We start from the raw sequence: 21,620 nt of genomic DNA, 5'->3' as shown, positions 1-21,620 counted from the left end.
ACTTTAGTTAAAACTGCGTAGTTTGTGTTTGACTTATTTCGATTTATGTTTTGAGCGGCTGCTTTACCTCTAAATTCTTTGTCTCGCTTTTATAACTTCTATTGAAGAACATTCTTAAAAAATCTAATTCAAGGCGTATTTTTCGAACTTTAATAAAAAACTTATATGTTTCATAGGAGACCTTAATGAGACCTTACCTTACTATATTGTGATGTGCTTACCTTCAAATTACTAAAGAAATGATGGGTCCTATGTACAACAGAGAGTGGTGTATGATGATGAGCAGAGCGGGCGCGTGGCGGAGAAGCGTGAACTGGAGCGGAACATGACAGCTCTGAGGCTGACTTAGACAAGCGTCCGCTGAGCGCTTCCGAGCGTTCTGAAAACAAAATATTTGTTCTATGTATGATTGGTAGATATAGAGTACAGGTTGGGCCTAGTGGCTTTAACGTGCGACCCTTATCCCTGAGATTCTGCTTTCAAATCACGGCTGTGCACTAATTAAAATTTTCTTTTATGTGCGCAATCAGCACTTGAATCTACAAGGCAAACATCGTGAGGAAACCGGCATGTCTCAAATCCAAATATCGATGACATGTGTTAGACACAGAAAGTTGATCACGCTTGTGGCACTACAACCTTCTTAGGCCTCAGGTATGTGCTTTATGATTGTCAATCTTATAGGCAAGTAAGTGATCAGATCCGGTGATACACACGTGACACAATTTAATAGAAAAATACGTATCTTTAATGATTCCTTACAAACCACTAAGCAATTAAGCCGACCCAATAATTATTGTATACGCTCTGTTCATAGGAATTCAACTTGCTCATGCAATACACCCCGGTATAACGGCATATGTGCCAATTAGGACGGCGTGTCAATAGACTTAGGGGTTATTACACAGTTTTCCTGCACCTATGTGTATAAAGAATAAATGAGAGTAGCAGAAAATGTGTTTTATTTATTTTATTATATGCTACTATGATATAAATATATTAATTATTACTTAATTAATACGATTGTATTTGTTACATATGTTTTATAAATAGAGAATTCTACTTGTCTCTTTTTTTATTAAAACTTTAATTGCTTGTTATCTATCGTATCGTATCCACATTACTTCCGGTTACTGAATCATTTTGTCAATGGAAATAAAATAAATTCCAAATTTAAAAGTCTCTATTCAAACAGAATTTTTTTACATAAAAATGATCACAAAAGAGATACATATATGATACCAAGGCCATTACGCTACAATTATTTTTCTTTTTCATAGGTATGAAGTGTCAAGATAAAATAATTTTCAATCTAAAAAAATAAATTAATATAATATGATAACATATTATGATTTTTTAACTACTAAGCTTGTGTTTGAATCAAATTGTTAATTTTTTCAAAGATAATTGTATTATAATCTGAATGGCCTTGTGTGTATAGCCCCTTATTTGTGACTTTCATTATTTTGTACTGGTAAATTGTAACAGCCATGCAAACACGAATAGCATACTTCAGCTTCTTTTTATTGTGTTAAGGGGAAATACATAATTTCTTTATAGGTAGGAGATAACACGGCCAACATACTAATACTATAATATTAATATACTAAAACATATTAAAAAGGAATCAAACCTTTTTATAATTTGTAGTATACTATTAGGTCAGTGCCATAAACCACCTGTGATGATGTGAATAATTTATTTAATACAAAAAATATTGTATAAGTTCTATTAAATAAGCTTGAATCCCCACTGGAAAATACCGGATAGTGCAATTTCCATTCCAAATTTAAAAACCATGTTTTATTTTATAACTGAGATACGCACACGCGCACTGAGACTTAGTGAGAGTCTAAGTCCGGAAACTGAGTCCACAAACTTTTATAACTGAGACTTGAGAGTGAAGTCTTCTTTAAGGGGGAAGCCTGCTCTAAGCCGGTTGTGCTTTCAGAGGACTGCACATGGTTATAGTTTACAGTATATAGATGACTTGAGATGTGATAATAAACCAGAGAGTCGCGTTTGATTGTGATTGGTCATTCGGACATAACATCATGACGCATTATTTTGCGTGTCGCGTATTGAACTAGAAACAAATCACAATCAAACGAAACACGCCGTCTTTTCATCTTTCGCTACTTTGTGTTCAACAAAACAGAAAGGGGCGAAAGATGGGCCTTAATTTGTTTAAAATACCAAAGCTTACCCACATATTTAACCATTAAATTTAACTTGTTATTCGTAGCATTAACTATGGGCAACGGCGTGCGAAACCGCGGTTAATTCAGCTGGTCGCTTGATTTTGTTAATGTTTCAACGTAATGTTTGTAATATTATGTCACGGTAGGAGTTTTAATACGCTTATATAATTACTAAAAATTATAAAATCTTCTAGTCGATTGGATTTTTGGAACTATAACATTTTTAATTTAAGACACCTCATGTTTAATAATTATTGTATTTTTGAAACAGTTTGAGCACATTATTAATAATTTAGATTTGCCCCACTATACTAAACCTTCTTTGTACAGTATCCAATATTCATTTGATGATGAAAGTGGTTATAGGATTTATTATTCAAAACAGATGCGTAAATCCTTAAGTAATTTTGGATCCAACGTTTAAACTAATCTGGGGGATTAAATCAAATTGAAGTGAAAATTAGCTAAAACCAGCTCAGTGTAATTCTCACGAACGTGAAGAAAGTTTATATTACTTTTACCTTCTTTATAAATTAGGTAGCTATCCAAACGTTATCTAAAAGTACTAATAACGTCATAATTCTAATAAGAAAATATTTTAAATTTTTTTCAATTTCAAATCTACGAACTTAGTGATGAGCGCTGCACTAGGCCAAAAATTAATTGAAGACGAAATCGAATCAATTACTTCTGTTTTATTTACGAATCCAAATAGACTTGTCCGGCCTATGACCTGTAACGGCGGTCACAAAAAATAATAAAAAAACATATATAGGTTTAGGTTTAAAGACTTAAAGACTTTATTTCTCAAAAAAAAAAAAGACAAAAAATGTCACTTACATAAGAAAACATATATGCTCCGCTGCTTTTTATTTCTATTATTATTATTAATTTATGTCTAGTGGAGCAAAATGATGACATCTCTATTCCAGTATCTTGTGATCTCCAATAGTTCGCGATTCAAAAGAGCACCAGAGTTTCTTACGTTACGTTCTATGGCCTTAGATTGAGAGAGAGAGAGAGAGAGTGTGTTCTGATCGATAATTTTAGAGAATGTTAATTTAATTATATTTGTTGATGTGAATCAATATTTTATCTGAATACAAGATAAATAACGAGTCTTGTACAATAAACCTTTATTCAGTGAAATAAAACTGTTCGAGTTTGTAACTTTTAACATGAATATTTTTTATACAAAAACAATTCTTAAATATCTTTTCAATGTATTTAAGAAAATACGTGTAAACTGTAAATCGTTACGCCGCCCTCGTAGCTTTGTGATTAATACACGTTGAATTATTGCCTGAAATTGTTTCATTTACAAGCTAGCATAAGGGCCGATACGGAGTCGGGTATTTATCGGGGTCATGAGAGTCATGTCCTCCCTATTCGGCTTGGACAGGGTTTAGCTGTATCTCAAATTTTTAAACTGCCTTGCGATTCTGTAACTCACTTTTCGAACTCACACAGCGGTTTTCACAATGGCGGTCGCGCTCAAATCAGTCGTGAAGCAGTCATTTTATGATTTGGCATTCAGATAAACAATAGACTACAAGCTTCCTCCTTATCAGAATGCCAAATCATAAAATGACTGCTTCACGACTGATTTGAGCGCGACCGCCATTGTGAAAACCGCTGTGTGAGTTCGAAAAGTGAGTTACAGAATCGCAAGGCTGATAGTATAATGCTAATGTTTAAAATTGTATACGTACCAAATCAGTTATTTGAATCAGTATTTTAATATATATATACGGTCATAATTTGTAGATCTTTCTTCAACTGATAATTTAATTAATTCTTTAAAACGTAGAAACAGACGTTAACATCTAGGCCACCCTATAATAAAAGTCGTCTGCCTAATACCAGGCCCCAAACGATCGGGCGTTATATCTCAAGGGAACAAGTAATTCCCTCCTTTTACAACTCAGAAACAGAGCGTGATATTTCTCGTAAGATTCTTATCTGCACTCTTTGGTCGTAAATTATTTTGCTTCTGAATGAAACTTTTTATAAGATTAGGAATGTTTTTATGGATCTAATGTATGAATAATATACGAAATGTACTCAGTGTTGGCGTCTCCCGCAGAAGATTTAAATAATATATTGCTATAAATAATTTTACCGTATTTGATGTATATTATTAATACTTAAAAACTTCCTCAGATATAGATTACAAAGCTTATACCGACAGGTTATATGTGATATAATTTTTTCAATGTAATGCTTTCAATTCTCCATCACTAGTACAATATTTTATTAACGCAATTATACAAATAATGATAAGCTAACAAAAAATGAGTGATAACATCATATATCTTTAGTTTCACATATGAAAACCATATGCAAATGCAATGAATTATTATTTATCCTGTTCACTTTATTTTATCACACTTTCGTTGTTATAAAGCTCATTGTTCTGACAGAAATCTGTAATGTGCATTGTAACTTTGTAAAATAAAGACAAAATACATATACCATGTAATGGTGCCAATGACTGCCTCGGATTTAACTCCACTCCGTCCGTATAAACCTAAGAAATCCCCGAGTGAGTATGTACAAAATTTTGATGATACGATTGTGGGGATGTAGGACTAGATAGAAACAACAAATTGAATTAAATTTTACATTGTTGTTAATGACATAGTAAAAAAATTACTCCGTTGAATGGATGGTATGCAAGTTATAATTTAGTTCTAAATCTTTTTAGTATCTTCAACGTATTTTGTCGGTTAAAGATACAATTTCAAGACCCATTACAGGTTATTAAGGGAAATTACTTTTAGGTTACGACTCCCGAGTTTCATTTTCCTACATTTCCTGTTTATTGCGTTTTCTTTAAACAAACTGAATATAAATAATACTATGCTGAGTGTATCAATCGCTTAAAAATCTTAAATAAACATATCTTATGTTTGTTGTAGGTTAAATTAGATACAATTATTTAAATATTAAAGCAAAACAAGCGAACGATGAACACTCACGTCGAAACACCCATTTTACCCACTCAATATGTCACGATAAAATCTCTCCGGAAACTTTAATTTAACGTCCATCTGCTTAGTAACTGCAAAATGACGGTTTCTGTGCTTGATTTATTAATCAAAGCTGATACACGTTTTGCAATGATAATATAAATGTCCGTTTCAGAAATAGACAAATATAGAAAAGATTAAGTGATTGGCACTACATTATTACATTATAGAGTATAGTAATTTTCCGTTGGTTATAGTTATAGCTATAGTTGTAATGAAAAGCATAGATATCCTAAAAGGAAAAACTACATCAGTCTAAATGAACTCTTTGGTCTCTTTTTCTTAAATTGTGTTTAGACTGTGATGAAAAGAAACAGATGAATACTTTAGTTAAAACGGAGCAATGAGACTGATTTAGTTTATATAAATGGTGTATTACTGTAGAAGCTCCTTATTACTGCACGAGAAACTGTTATAATAGCCAACCGCACCAGTTTTCTCCTTAATTGGTGTAAGTAAATAGTAAAATTTTCAAGATAATTGTAAAAGAGTGCCGAAATATAAAGGTAAGAGCAGTAATCCTTGGCTCGGATAAACTGTATTACAGATATGTTGAATCTTTGATTCAATTGACCGGGGATGTCCGGAAAATTGAATTCGCATTTGATATTCATAGATCTAACGGATATTATATTAGAAACAACTGCGCAGCTCCTTCTAATAAACATCCGTTCTTTTCGTTACTTAAACTAATTAAATGCCTGATTTTAACAATGTGTCCTAACCTGGTTAGAGGTGTTAACATTATGAAAACTGCGGATAACCTTTTAAAAGCCGACATCGGAACAGTTAAATCGGACGACGTTTTTCAAGCAAGTACAATATAATCAATAAGATGGCCTATGAAATTATATGTCAGCGAAAATCACTGCATGATACAAATAGGACTGACCTGCGTGGAGCTTGACAAGTATTAATAGCTAAGTTCATAGTAAGCCCCTAGGTGAAACGTTTTCATTTCATTTCATTTTCATTTCAACGTGTATGTACACTATTATTCTTTCCATTTTATATACCATCCGCCAAGTAAAGCAATACATAATAAAACACATTTAATACGCAACTATTTATTAATGTATTGCTGATTCCAATTCCTCAATTGCTCCTTATTTATTTTAAGTACACGTCATCACATGTTCATAACACAAAAATTCTTACTACTAATTATTCTAAGATTATAAAAGCTTCCTACTGCTTCATGTATTTTTAAATACAACAAGATGCTCCCTATATTACACGTAACGACACATTCAAAATACAAGTTAGTTTATAGAACAGTGGGCAAACGGGCAGCATGGTTACCTGATGTTAAGTGACACCACCGGCCATCGATACTCACAATGTCAGAGGGCTCTCGAGTGTGTAGCCTTTGAAATTGCTACGCTCTTTTCTTGAAGGACCCTAAGTCGAATTGGTTCAGAAATACTTAAGTGGGCAGCTGGTTAAACCTATTAATTTACGAAAATTAAGTTTTATTTCAAGTCGGCTTTGGAATTAAGCCGTCCATTACACATCAAATATTTGAATAAAAAACATAAGCGGATTAGTTTTATAAACGAATTATTACAAAAGGAATTCTGAAAGCTTTCGAATAATTTATACACCCGTATAAAGCTAACATAATGGGAAAAGTAATTACGAAAATTCTTGGAAAAACTGGTGTAATTGCGAATAGTAATTTCCGTTTGAAACTAATGTAGCTAGAACTTCTGGTTCGTGTCCTCCCAACTATGTCAAATAAGATAAAGGTTAACCCGATTTGTAGTTAGACTACAATATATATTATATATAGTACTTGACTGCGTTCCAATTGCTATTCAAACTATGAAACTATGTTTTTTGTTTATTTATGTAATAATGCAGAAATATATAATATATTTACACACACGTTATTACAAATATAAAAAATCTTTATAATGTATTCTAAAATGTATTAATGAAATATGCGGTAGTTTGGTCAAAGTTATTTTTAATTTTGATTCTTACTTAAAACTCATTAGTCTAATTATCGACAATGATATTAGATACTTATTCATATTCTTGTTGGGCACAAAAATTTGATAGCTTACATGTTGAAAAATGTATTCCTAAAATTTCATAAAGCTTCGTTTTTGTCTCGTGTTTGTTTGCTTGCTAATCTTAAGAACATAAGAATTTAAAAAAACGTGTTATTGTATTGTATTTATTAATTTCATAAGGCTTACAAGCTAAAGGTAAGGTAGCGGGGCACAGCCAGTGATAAATAAATAATAAATATTCCAATAGTAAATAATCACCAGTAGTAATTAAAGGACTTCATCAATATTTATATTTTTTAAATATTCTTCGTGTTATAACATATAACAAGACACTGTCGCTATAAACATAAGTCGACAAAATTGCTTCACGATTAAACGTCACCATGAGCCCATATCTTGCAAAATCTAATTAGTTTCGAAGTCCTGATTTGATGTTGATAGCAAAACTTTCCTTCTTTTTTACTTCCGCCTGTAGAGAATATATAGACTGAATTGTTGGAAGGTTAGTTATTTCAGATTCTATTTTTTACAATACATTTGGTAATATGGATTATTATTTATGTATTTAATGTAATGTAAATTAAATACGCTTTTTACACGTTCTTAATTGAAATAATAAGTTTCGGCAGACTGATAAAAACCAGCAGATCTTACAGTGTATGACTTAATCATGATATTCTTGAAAGGCGGCAGACCAAACATTTTGTCCTGTCCATGAATGTGGTGAATGTTATGAAAGTAAGAAGAATACTAGCAGTCGTGATTTCTGTCTCTCCTTTACGGAAATGTCACATGTAATATTGTCAATGATTTCCTAATGTTTCAAAATCATACAGCAGAAAATCCTTGCTCTCATAATCAAGGTACGAGAAACGTTAAGGCTATAATTAAACTACAGTCCGTTACGTGAAGGATCAGTTTTCAGTTGACCGCTCACTTTGCTACGTAATAAGCTGGGAGCTACGATTGGCATTAATCGCGTAGCTGCACGGAGCATCGTAGCTAAACGGAGTGTTGCAAATATTAACTGGCTTGATTTAACAGAGGCTTTTGTTTGCGTTTGGTCTTAGATTTTTTTAAACACTCCAAAAAGATCCCGAACGGGTTATTAATTATGGCAATATGAAAGGTCTAATGTATAAAGGTCTATGGAAGGAAACTTCCAACAAGTTTTCATAAAAAATGGCACTAGCGGTTTAGCTAAAATTTTGTATTTGTTATACATTCTTTTATATTTGCAACTTGTATAATAAGTATTATTTATTTTTATGCATTTTGTTATAAATGACACTTACTATTACTTCCTTAATATTAATGTTTCTTTATAATATTTAAGTTAGGTTTAAAGTGATTTTTTTTTATAATATCATAGTATTAACGAGTCATCTAATAAATTACCACGTATTGACCATCTAGTAATGACAAAACGAAACATAATATACTTCAATGTGTTGTACGTACAAAATTTCATGATCTATAGTACAATTACAATCAAAATCACGTATTGGTTAAGAATACTATCAAAACAAATGTCATACACTTCTCGCATTGTTCCTGGAAAAAGCATTGTTCTCGGCATTCGAACAATATGTGCCGCACGCGAATAACCTAAAACAATTCAATACGGGAAACTCTACCGCTGGTTCAAGTGCTTGCGAAAACTTTATAATAACATGGTTTAATTTTGAGAAACGGTAAAACTTGTCTATCTGAAAACTTTCGTTCGGTGTGTTTTTTATTACTAGTTATAACTAACAGATGTACATTGGTCGTTAAAAAACGGAGCCGAAGTTTTTAAAGGATTTTAAAATATACCAAGAGTAAAATCATATTAAATTATGTAGCACATTGACTTTGGGAAAATGTATATAATAATATAAATTCTCTTTATAATCAAGCATATAAAATAGAGGTTCGTGGTTCTATTACAAGCTATAAATATTTTCGAACGGAAAGTACCAGGTGTTTGCCCATAAAACCAGATCAATGAATCAGACGTAGAAACATGTCCTATTATATCTCCATGCCAAGTCACAACAATACACAGTATTGTATATTTTAAAAGTGAAGTTCGTTTGAACATTCATACGAACTTGAAATATTTTCTTTAGATGTGGCGTAAGTAAATTCCACTATATTAAGGTATTTAATTTCGGCACTAAATTTCTCAATAACGTTGACATGAAAATATAAAATTATAAGTAGATTTACTATTTAGATACTATCCGTGGGCAATTCTTTCTTATTATGCAAATTGAATGTATTTAATTATTTCAAGGTGTATTAACCTACTTTTCTGAAACGTTTGTAAGTCAAACGTTTTTTTTTAAATATAGAACAGGGGGCCAGTGATACCCATGGATACACAATGCCAGAGGGCTCACGAGTGCGTTGCCTTTTAAGAATAGGTACGCTCTTTTCTTGAAGGACCCTAAGTCGAATTGGTTCGGAAATACTTCAGCGGGCAGCTGGTTCCACATAGTGGTGGTGCGCGGCAAAAACTGACTTGAAAAACGCTGTTGTGGAACGGCGGGCGTCGAGGTGATGAAACTCAGCTTCAGGTATTAATCCGAACAATTCCTCTGAACACTCTCCATGGTAAATGCGTTAGAAAATGCAGAGTTTTACACGAATCCATTTTCAAGAATTTTTGTTTTCTTTTGATAAGATATAATTTTTTGTATCGGAGAAAACTACTCAACCGCAATAGAGCGAACCTACCAAATAAAGGTAACGTCGACTATGCCGTTAAGTGAAACCATTATTTTTGTTACTTACTAAAGCGACGCCATTCTTTGAGACCAATACCTTTATAGAAACCTTATAAAAATCAAATATAAAATGATCAACGAAATGGACGCCGAAATAAGTCGCTTTTATGTACAAAAGTCCTTGTAGGCTTTCAAACAACATTTTTTGGGAACAGAAAAATCATTTGATGTTAAGTTTATAAGTTTTTACCTATGAATATCCAACACCTCGTGAGGGCGTTGCTGGGCTGTTAAGAATGCTCTTTTCTTGGAGGATCCTAAGACGAAATTGTTCAATAACGCATCAAGGCAATTTGTTCTTAAACCAAGTCCACAATCTTTTTCTGCGCTAATAGGTAATGAAATGACACTGTTTGACGCAATTACTTACTTGGTTGTGGCGAATGCTTTTTACTCGACATAGCGTCATATAGATTGATGACTATAATACATGCATGGTGTTAGATGGTGCTTGAATGTTCTTGTATGTGGCGACACTGAAAGTAAAACATTTGATTAAATTTATATGATAACTGTAATAAAGGAAAATATATATTATCCTATGAATACAGCGCACTATACGGTTATTTGGTCAAAGTGACGTGCTAAGTATAGAAAATGTAAAATAACAATTTATTCACGTATAGACGTTATTAAAATGCTACAAATACCATGGCATAGATAAAAACGATGTCCTGGTCATGTTCGCCGGAAGTATACGATGTAAAGTTGACCTGTGATTAAACTATCAAAGATTACGCTAATTTTAAACGAAAAGGTTAGCGACAAAGCATCTATTCCATCGTCTATTTCGGGGCTATGTTTACGTTCATTTTTAATCTATTTCTTAGTTATACAATACAATGACCAAAATAACAAATTATTAATATTATTAATTGATGGTCCTCTTTCCACACTGGTTAAAAAATCTGTGTTACGGGAGGAACAGGCTGTAGGTATACCCAACAAACCACCAAAAATATTATATTAACAATACCAAAGCAACATATTTAAGAAGATACAGGAGACTAAGGGTCTGTTTCACAATGTATAGATAATGTACCAAATAGCTATGCAACACATAAATTATTTGGAAGATAAATTGTGCTATTTGACATTCATCGAACTCATAACTTATGATGGACTTTATGTGACGAATAGCGCTATCTGACAGTCGTGAAACGCAACAATAGTGTTTATCCTACCAATAAGTAATAAACTTATGTAGAACTTATCCGTACATTGTGAAACAGACCCTAAGTCATAAATGCCTCCGTCTCATTGTAACCTAATACTAAAATTCTTTTCTCACAGTGGTTGCCTGGAAGAGATCGCTCGAAAGCGATAACACCGCCAGTTGCTCTCCTTTTTATTTAATTATGTCAATTGTACTATATTAATGTATATGCAACGAAGTGTTAATAAATAAATAAATAAATAAATAAAAAGAAATAATTGAATAGCTTGCCATAGGAAAATTTACACTTGCAGTCGAATAAATCTTCTACTGAATGCTTGAATTTTGGAACCGTATTTGTTTAAAAAAAAAAGAGTACACTTTTTACAAGTGTCTCCTAGTCTCGGCTTTGAGTATTGGTTCAGTATTATATATTTTATAAATAGCTGTCGCACAGTGGAAACTAGGGTCTTATGACAAAGGGCCTTTTCTATATAGGGCTTAGAATTTAGTAAACATCTATGGGTGGGCTCAAGCTTCAGAAGAGTTAACTTACATGTTCCACCCCAGGAAGTAATTCCGTAGGAAATGATATATGACATAATGTGAGATACACAGTTTTCTTGGTCTCAATATCTTCAAAATGGCTGATATTTTTTTAAATAATTTTAGTTATTTTTTAATCTTTGATTTGTTGTTTTGTTTTTCCAATTGAGATTTTTATCAATATAACACCAAGATATCTAACGTAGTCTAAACGGTATGACTAGTAAATCGACAATTTCGCTTCTTTAATTTTGCTTACAAACGAAATAAAATACAAAATCTATTATTCTATTTCGTTTGTAAGCAAAAACGTCTGGGACGTACTTCGAACTCGTAGAGTTACATCTAATCTCATTTACCGCGTTTTATAGCATTGTTCAAATTTTTGTTGTTTAGATTTCGATTTACTAGTAAGGTGAGGTAGACAATCTTTTGCACCTAAGATTATTAAGGTGCAAAAGATTGTCAAAAATTAAACTAAAGTGACACAGTAAAATTTTAGAAAGATCAATAAAACTTTTCCTAACATTTGTGTAAATGGTTGGTCGTAATAAATAACAGATCTATATCAGAAATTGTTGAATATTTATAGTAAAGAAAATGTATGCTTATCACAGTCCGATAGAAAGTAGTGATTAACTACGAAACGTAGGACAAATGAACCTTTTAATCCCTTATTTCCACGCGAATTGCTCTGGGGCCTACAAAAGTAATATAAAATGCAGGACCCTTGAGGTTGATATATATTATATTAATTTTCTTTACAAGAGAAGTCCTTTAAGCTTATTTAATTTCGTTTCTTTTAAAAGAACCTTCTCTTTCAATTTGTTTTTTAAATTCAACCTTTACAATATTCTTTCAAATCTTTGTAGATTCACCAGAGGTGCAACACTCAAATGGTGGATAAATCTCTATGCGTAACCGCGACTGAAAACTAAAGTTTTAGTATTTTTATGAAAAGCTTAAAAACCTACTACTGTTCTATAGTGTTAAGTAGGTTTTTAGGCTGTTCACCCGTAAACGATGCGATCTAAAGAGTTTAATTGAGGCTAAGTCTAAGCTGACTAACTAGACTTTAATATTTTCGATTTGCGAATGTTGACCAGTAATATGAAATATGTATTTTATTGTGTAATCATTGTCGTTATTAACCCATCGATTCTCGCATACTAAAATGTATCTAAGTAATTAACGGTAAATGTCATTAAGGTTTTATTATTGACACAGTCAACAACTAATCTATTATTATAATTAAACATGGAATATCGATTGGTAAATCCCATTAGAGTTAAATATATTTTTTTTACATAATAAAGTAAAAAAACTCTGATTGATTAATTGTAATATCATTAGAGTATAATTTTTTTATCAGTTTGATTAAACTATATCTATATCTGCTTAAATAATAATAAATAAGTGAAGTTAAGCCATTATATTAATATGCCCAGACATATTTTAAACATGCTTAAAACACAATTGTCTAAAATAGTTATGGAAATATCTGCTAACACCTTGTTAACGCGGTCAAATTTTAATTCTCCTCGTGAATGATAGTCGTCGCGACAGCTGTCAAATAAACGCCACCTCCCTAGAGATCTTACATTACTCTTGTAAAGTCTGTATTTGACATAAGTTTCATAAAAAATAGATAATATTTTTAGTCAGCAAAATTACTATTATGCTCGCTTAGCCTAGGCGCTTGTGCGATGTTATTACTAAACGAGCTCATAAAATGAAATCCTTGTTCAAGACACCCAGCTGTTTCTATGTTAACCTCAGCGGGTATGACCCAGACACATTATTCACACAAATGTATCCGTGTCTTTAAAACTGAATCTTATACAAAAAAAAATATATTTAGTTTCTGAAGCCAGCCATTGTACCCTCTGATGAAGTAAATTGGCAGTATTCAATAGCAACCTTAACCTAATATAAAAAGTGTGTGTGTGTCAGCTACGACGCACGATTGGAGTTTACTCCTTACGAACGATAAAATGGCGATAATTTTCTGTGGCTGTCGACCATATTTTCATACTAAAGGTGGTAAGAATATATATTTTTATAATATAAATGTTTGTAGTTGTAATAAAACGTACCTACATCATCTATGCCCAAATAGGATTTTCTTTCTGTGACCAAAGTTACCTTTATAGTAAGAGAAGAATAAGAATGAACAATCTTTTTAGTTTTAATTTCACTGACCATTACTATTGACAAAACTATTAGACCAGTCATTATAGACATTCGAAATCGAAAATTTGATAATAATTCCAAAAGTTTTCAAACTTCGGTCAAGTGAATATGGTACATTGGGACGACAATAAATCTCATTTTGCAACCTTGTCCGCAGTCCGGAACATTGTTAAAATTGCAATTAAATTAATTTTTGCTGTATGGTCGTGAAAAAAATTCCAAAAGTTCTGCAAACTTGGGGAAGTTTTCGATATAATATTTCATATCACGTATAAAATTTGCAACCAACCTAAGTGTACGGAACATTTTTTGTTATTTATTTTATTTTCGATATATCTGTCAAATTTGCAGAACTTTTGGAACGTTTTCCTTCAGTTTAATAAAGAAAAACATTAATTTTTAATAACAAAAAATGTTCCGTATCGATAATCGAGTAAACTCCAATAAACTCCAAAAAGAAGTCAACGTTAAATTTGTATCATTTTACTTAAATATACGAACCAACAGTAATATATCTAAACATCATCTTGGGTCTGTATTGGTGTTTATTTTAAATAAGGTTAAATGTGTCATTTACTCTTGACTGTAGTGCTTCATTCGTTCACATACATTAGTCATTTGACATCCAAATAGCTATATCAACGTATTACTTATACCATCGAGTTTATGTTGATAGGGGCTGAGTACTTGTGAAGGTTAACATAATTTTTTTGTTGCGACTATTCGCTTTTTTATTAACCACAGAAATTACTGGAAGAAAGGATGAATCGCGCTAACAGTTAAGAAAAGATTTAATCACCAATTCTCTCCGATTAGTGTGAATTTTTTCGCTGATATAAATTGTTACTGCTAAAACATGTATTAAAATCATTATTTCTAAACGATAGACGTACTAATCTAATATTACAATTGCACGATGTTTGGTCGAAAATAACAACCCCGAAAAAGTAACGTCAATATATTTTAGTATTGTATACACGCTTACTCCATAGTGGCAATAAGGACCTCAGAACTTATAATTTATAGTTTCGTGTGTAGAATATTTATGCGTTACAAAGTTGACAAGAATTTTGTGGGGCTTGTTATCACGCAATGTCGTACTCTGAAAGCACTGTTTGAAAATCGACATATACCGCAATGCAAAAATATCCGTTCGGCCTACGATAGCCGTAAACTTTAATGTTTTTGGAGCGTTTGTCAAAGTTCTTATTTCAACAGTTTTATCAGAGTACTAAACACTAATAATCAACGCTCTTTCGTTATGATACTTTTAAACTTTTGAGGAAAGGAGTAATTTTTGATTTTCCATTTAGACTATGTGACATTTTTAAAGGTTTGTTAAATTTAGATTTTTTTCAAATTATAGAACAGCCCTGCGATTCTGTAACTCACTTTTCGAAAGTGACTACAATATTGCGTTATTCATATTACAAGTAAAACATAATTTGATTTAGAAATAGTATTCTTTTATCAAAAGTTTAGATAAAAAGCTATGAGAGCTAAAATTATGGCCAATAATGACTCACGCTGGTATGATCTCAAATTAATATTCCAAACTTTTATAGAAGGTACTTACTTGCATGTAATTAAGTGTATTACAAACCAGTGCTGGATAAAGCCAGCGCGGGGCCTGTAGCAAATTCTGCCTAGGGGCCCTTGGTTAGGCTTTAGGATTTAAATAGTTCGCCTGTTTCCTCGAAATACTTATAATCGATATTATATTAACATCGATTAGAAAAGTACAATCTCGGCTAAGAAAACTCGCAAAATAAATGTATACCTATATAAAAATAAAAATAAAAATCTGAAGGGTACAAATAACATGCTAGTCTAAATATGTATATCGATTATAATTAAAATTTGAAAATTAAAAAAGATAAGTACGTACTTATTTTTACGATTACACTTGACGTAGTCGAGTTTATTTTTATGTGCAAGTGAAGCATAGGCCATAGACGCTTCGCGTTAAAGGTATGCAAGATATTTTAAGCTACTATCTATTTTAATACTTTTTTTATTACGGTCAGACAGGCGTTGGAGCGCAGGGCCCCTAAGTTCCCGGGGCCCGAAGCACTTGCTACTCTTGCTATATGGCTAATCCGGCACTGTTACAAACACTGTTCCCAACGGTTTGAGTCTAATTTGCTTAGAACAAATATGAGTATTTCATCTCTCGAATTCTATTTCCGTCACTAAAAGGATTTCCTTCAAATATTTATTCGCTGCTTCAAACGTGTTTCACAGAAAAATTTAGAGGTATAAGTCAAGTTATATGATAAAGTTGCAAACCCGTATATTAAATTCAAGGCATTCGTTATTTTTTTATATTACAATATACGTTTTTAATTCATTACTCATATATTAAAAATACTCCATATTATTTAGAGTAGCCGATGATCCACTTATCCAGACATAATGATCTATATACTTGGTTTCAAATCTGTTGAGTAATTTTGTATTATATATTGAACTTCTTTGAACTTTCTTTTAAACAAACATCATCATCATAATAATCATCAATGGCTGTACAGATCCTTGAGCCTTAGCCTCCGCACGTATATTTCGTCATCGAATTCTATCTCGTGCTTCTTGCGTACTTCGTACACCTATTCTTTCGAGGTCTACCGGATTTTCTCTTATCAGGTTGTGGGTTTAGTTGGAACCTTGGAGTTCTGTCGTCAGCTACAGGTGCACAATGCACATGTCCCATCCCGCGCCTGATGCATTTTATGAATTAGACGATGTTGGCGTCGTCAAGGATGTCATAAAGTTCTTCATTGAAGCGAATACGCCAAACACCGTCGTCGCAAACAGGGCCAAAAATTTTCGAAAATATAAACATACAGGTGTTTTAATTCAGAGGGTTTAATAGATTTAGTTCATGTTTATGAGATTCACTGTGATACCCGTTGGCAGACCGTAAAATATATGCACATCCCTTTATCGTAAATGCTCTTTGTAATATTAAAAACAATTTTATTTATTTGTCTTTGTTAATTAATGTCGGTTCGATAACCTTTAACAAAATTATTTCAAAAGTGTAAACTCCAATGCCAGCACTTCCGGACTAATCCTCTTATACAAGTGAACACAAAAGGATTACTATAAAACCTCCCTGTGAATATAATTTATTTTACCCGTTTTATGGTTACAAATTAATAATTATTATCAATGTACGCGGAATTATTATGAATTTTGTTTTTATGAGTCCGAAAATTCAATTTAATTTTGTAAAAGTTCTTTGTAATAATAATTCATGCTCCGATACTCCAGGTTACACATTTGCTTATTTTTTGAGTGCATATAATGTAAATACGTTTAAAACTGTTTTCCCTTTTTCTGTTTAACTAATTAAAATACTCAGTTTTATAACCCCCCAAATGACCTATAAAGTATTTTGCGTGAACTCCATAGCAATAATATCACGCAATGTTCAAACGATAAGCCAACACGACGCCATTGTGGAAATTAACTTCAACAATAATTATTATAATTAAACTTTTCTTTTATTTATTACTAGCATTAACCATATTAGTTAAGTTACATACATATTACATATAATTTTGTTAATAATTTGTAGCGTAAACCAAATGTTAGCAATCACACACTTGAAGCCAAAATGAGCCGTTTAGTTTTTCCCACACTCATAAATTGTAACAACATTCTCGTTTCTGATAATATCCAATAGGTCGACTATAATTATATTCTTTAAGAAAGGTGTTACTTAGATAGAATAACCCTTCAATAAGTCAAGTTAGTTTTTTGTTAGTCTAGCATCACAACCCTACTACCCCTAATTTTATTTTAGTTATAATAATATATATACATACATTTGAATATCCTTTTTATGTTTTGAAATTAAATTTAGTTTTAAGTATTATAGCATAAGTAATATATATTTTTTTATAGTTATAGTATCTACACAATTTGTTATACTTTTAAGCGAGTTTGAGAAACCTGAAAGACTTTTATACAAATTAATTAATAATTCATTCGCGTGACTAATTCCATGGAGTTTTTTGATGGCATCAAACTTGACACGTCAAGAATAGGTTTGTCATTTTATAGAATAATGGCTGCATGTAGGCAGTGTAGAGTTTAATTTATAATTATTGTTGTATGTTTTCATTCGTTTAGTCATTATTCTTGTTCAGTTTAAGAAATTTGTAGATATTTGACTAATTGTCAACTGTGTATGGAAAGGTTGTTTGCACATGTACTTTAGAATTGACGACTCATTGGTCTAGTGGTTAGTACCCCTGACTGCGAATCCATGGGTCCCGGGTTCGATCCCCGGCTGAGACGAACATCGATGTGATGAGCATTTGGTGTTGTGCTTAGGTCTTGGGTGTTTAAATATGTATTTAAATATGTATCTATCTATAATATGTATGTATATCCGTTGCCTAGTACAAGGTTCACCAGCTTAGCATGGGACTCGGTCAATTGGTGTGAATTGTCTTTAAAAAAAAATTTAAAAAAAATTCAGTCAACCATATATATAGTAAATTTTAAACAATTGAAAATTTTGTGGTGTTTATTGGGCAACTCTCCGATGTTTCTTAAAAAAAACATATCCATTTATTCGTTTGCAATGAAACAACGTTTTCAATTATACAATAAAAACAATGATTCAATTAATATTCGATTTAAATGGAAATTGTAGGAAAACACTTTACTCAACGAACATTTCTGTTTTGGTTTACTATCTGAAGCAATGAACTGTTTTATATTTTTGTACGAAGCGACTCAATAGTGCCAGACTATTTTGGATTAGCATATTTCTTTATTAGTATCACGTATCGCTAAACATTGATCTGCTTATGTCATCAACTATTTTCAGTTGTGATTTCCAAGCTACGAAACACTAAGGAGAAAATAAATCAATCCCAAATATGAATTCCTTGGCAACATCTATCTGTCTGTATGAATGTAATAAACTCAAAAACTACTGGACGAATTTTTATATGGTTGAGGATGGTATAAGTATATATATATATTTATGTGCAGTGTTGGCCTACTGGCTTGAGCCTGCGCCTCTCAACCGTGATGTCGTGAGTTCGAATCACGGCAATCAAATCAAAAATCACTGTAATGTATCAGAAATCTAAGGACAAGATGAAGTTTTGTTGCACTACTGTTTTTTATTGTTTTTATAATTAACGATTATTGTTCGAGGTACAAAAAATAGGTCACAAAAAATCTTGCTGAAATACACAAATTACCACTAGGAAAAAGCTGCGAAAGCTAGAGATGATTCTTCTGTTTCAATGTAATTTTTGATTTCCCTAAAATTATATTCATGTTAGATGTCGACTTAGTCCTGGCAATAACCTTGCCGCAAGACCTCAAGAGATTGTTCTAAACCACAATGTTCTCTAGATACCCATAACAAACATGATGATAGACAATGTACAATTGTTGTCTATAGTTACAGCGGGACAGTACTTAGCAGCAGTGAAATTTTAAAAACAAAATTTACTAACACTAATTGAGCCCTTAAAGTATTAAATCTTAGTATAAAGCCTTAAATTACAATGCGTAATTTAACCTTATAACTTTAATAGTTGTATAGTTTAACCTTTTCTTATCATTGTATATTGTTATGATTTAAAAAAACCTTTATCTATCTCCTAAAACGATCAACACCTTACAACCCTTAGATATTTTTTATTTATAAGCATGTAGCAATCAACCTTGTGACGTCTTCAATTGTCGACTTTTGGATCCTAATCATACCGAAATCCTTACGACAAATAAGCTTATCTAATTTTAAAAATGCTTACGATAGTAGAACTTTTTCATAAAAGTTAAATAAAATGCGAAATAAACTTTAATTTACGACATTCAACGCTAACCTCATTTGTTATGAATAGACTATAGAACTGCCATGCACAGATAACAGAACTGGCTTACAGCGACTTATCTTTGATGCTTAACTTTTTAATGCTCCTGTGTGGAATTTTATTATACATTCATATTTTTTTTTACAGTTATTGATAACCTATTGATTTGTATGTTATTCCATTAGCGTACATCTAGATAAAACAGAAGGCTTTTATTTCACAAATATTAATTTCTTCGAACCAACTGACTATGTAAACGTCTTGGTGGTACAGTGGTTTCCACAAGTCGTCTATAAAACCGGTGGACTCTATTCCCGGCAAATAAATAATAGTTTCGGGTCGACAAGCACGATCACAAATAAAGAATCGATAAATTGGGATGAGCGGCTAAATTAAGCACTGTCATAAAATCATAATTTATAGTTTTAACATAATCTGTGTGAAACGACCTTCTGTTCAGTTCAGTTCAGTTGCTTCAGCAACAACACTAATTTAGATACAAAAATCAGCTTCTTCACAAAATTATGTCAAGTTTCATATAATGACATAAGTAGCGAAATATCATAATATAACGTTGAAATTTTTTAGTTTGATAATTTTTCTAATCACACTTTGCGCAAAAATAATGTCGAGATTTATTCCGAGAATCAAATATTTATATATATCGAAAGTTTCAGTTTCACTGTCGGACATAGACACTTTTCTACATTTAATTACAACATTTGTAGGTAGTACATTACATATTGATAGTATAACTAAAGCCAGTCGTCTTGTTCGGAGTTTTAATGTATTAGCAACAAATACGCTATACGAGTGTATTTATGTGATTAATTATAACGTTTATATTTATTCCAGTATGTATGTTTGATTTTTGTTTTACTAACTACGGGGCGGAGCGGAGAAATTGCGGTCTCCCGGCTTGAGGTTTATTTATATACCCGTTTTTAAATCTTAACACGGTTAGTAAATAAAAAGATTTATAGGCCAAATTATTTAAAGTTTTGTGAGTAAAAGGTTTCGTAATACTTTTGTATTATTATAGCAACTATCTATGTGTGTTTTATCATGTTTGTACAAGTGGCTTAATTTTTCGTTTCACTCTTGAAATTTACAAATTATGACTTAGTATATCAGCTGTACCATATTCGTAATATATTAAATCATTAATAACTGTAGTATCTTAAATTTAACCCAGCCAGAATGTTCTAGACTACAAATAAAATCAAATTAAAAGAAAAATTAAGCAAAGACCCGCACCATGCTACATATACATATACAACGCACATACTATAATGAAATTTTATAATATTTTTTTAAAATAATAATGACGTTTTGTGTACTCTACAGCAATCGTGATCAGCAAGAGACTACCCGTATTTGCTTAACCAAACGAATCAGTAATATTATTCACAGTAATCTATTTTGTGGTACTACATCTGGTTGATGACGTGTGCCAATAAGTAGGTCAGATAAAACAAAATTGTTTTGAGCTGTCAAACTTAAATTAAGGACCTGATACTGAACTGTGTCTGCAAATGCCCTAGATTTCGGGCATTAATTTATCATAATTCTTCATTTTTTATAAGAAAATAAATAAACTACGTTCAAAATAAACAACATTACTTCCTGTCGTCATAAGAAAGCTCAAGATTTTCTTTCGTAAACTCGGTATTACATTACTGTCAGCAAACCACTGACAAAGAAAATAGAAATGAAAACAATTACACAGCTTTTCTTAGAAACTCATAATATTTCATGAATGTTACTGTCTTCGAGTTTCTGGGTGTGAATCCATTTATGGTTTACTTACTGCATAGCAGAAGCACTTTTTCTAAAAGTAGATTTAGATTTCGGAAC

At 31.8% G+C, this 21,620-nt stretch overlaps 1 protein-coding gene across 3 annotated transcripts in view; it reads right to left on the bottom strand.

The window, feature by feature from the left end:
* The window catches only part of LOC125052884 (multiple C2 and transmembrane domain-containing protein), an 82,493-nt gene that overhangs the window by 53,721 nt on the left and 7,152 nt on the right, over positions 1-21,620 (bottom strand). For all 3 annotated transcript variants that reach the window (XM_047653939.1, XM_047653941.1, XM_047653940.1), the window contains exons 2-3: positions 10,393-10,498; positions 222-379 (exon numbers count right to left, since the gene is read on the bottom strand). In XM_047653939.1, coding sequence (XP_047509895.1) covers positions 222-379; positions 10,393-10,423 — 189 coding nt within the window. In that variant the 5' untranslated portion in view covers positions 10,424-10,498. The remainder of the gene's footprint in view (positions 1-221; positions 380-10,392; positions 10,499-21,620) is intronic.

The sequence above is a fragment of the Pieris napi genome, chromosome 10 (assembly GCF_905475465.1).
Source record: "Pieris napi chromosome 10, ilPieNapi1.2, whole genome shotgun sequence".
Lineage (NCBI taxonomy): Eukaryota > Metazoa > Arthropoda > Insecta > Lepidoptera > Pieridae > Pieris > Pieris napi.
This window is presented reverse-complemented; position numbering and strand designations above follow the sequence as displayed.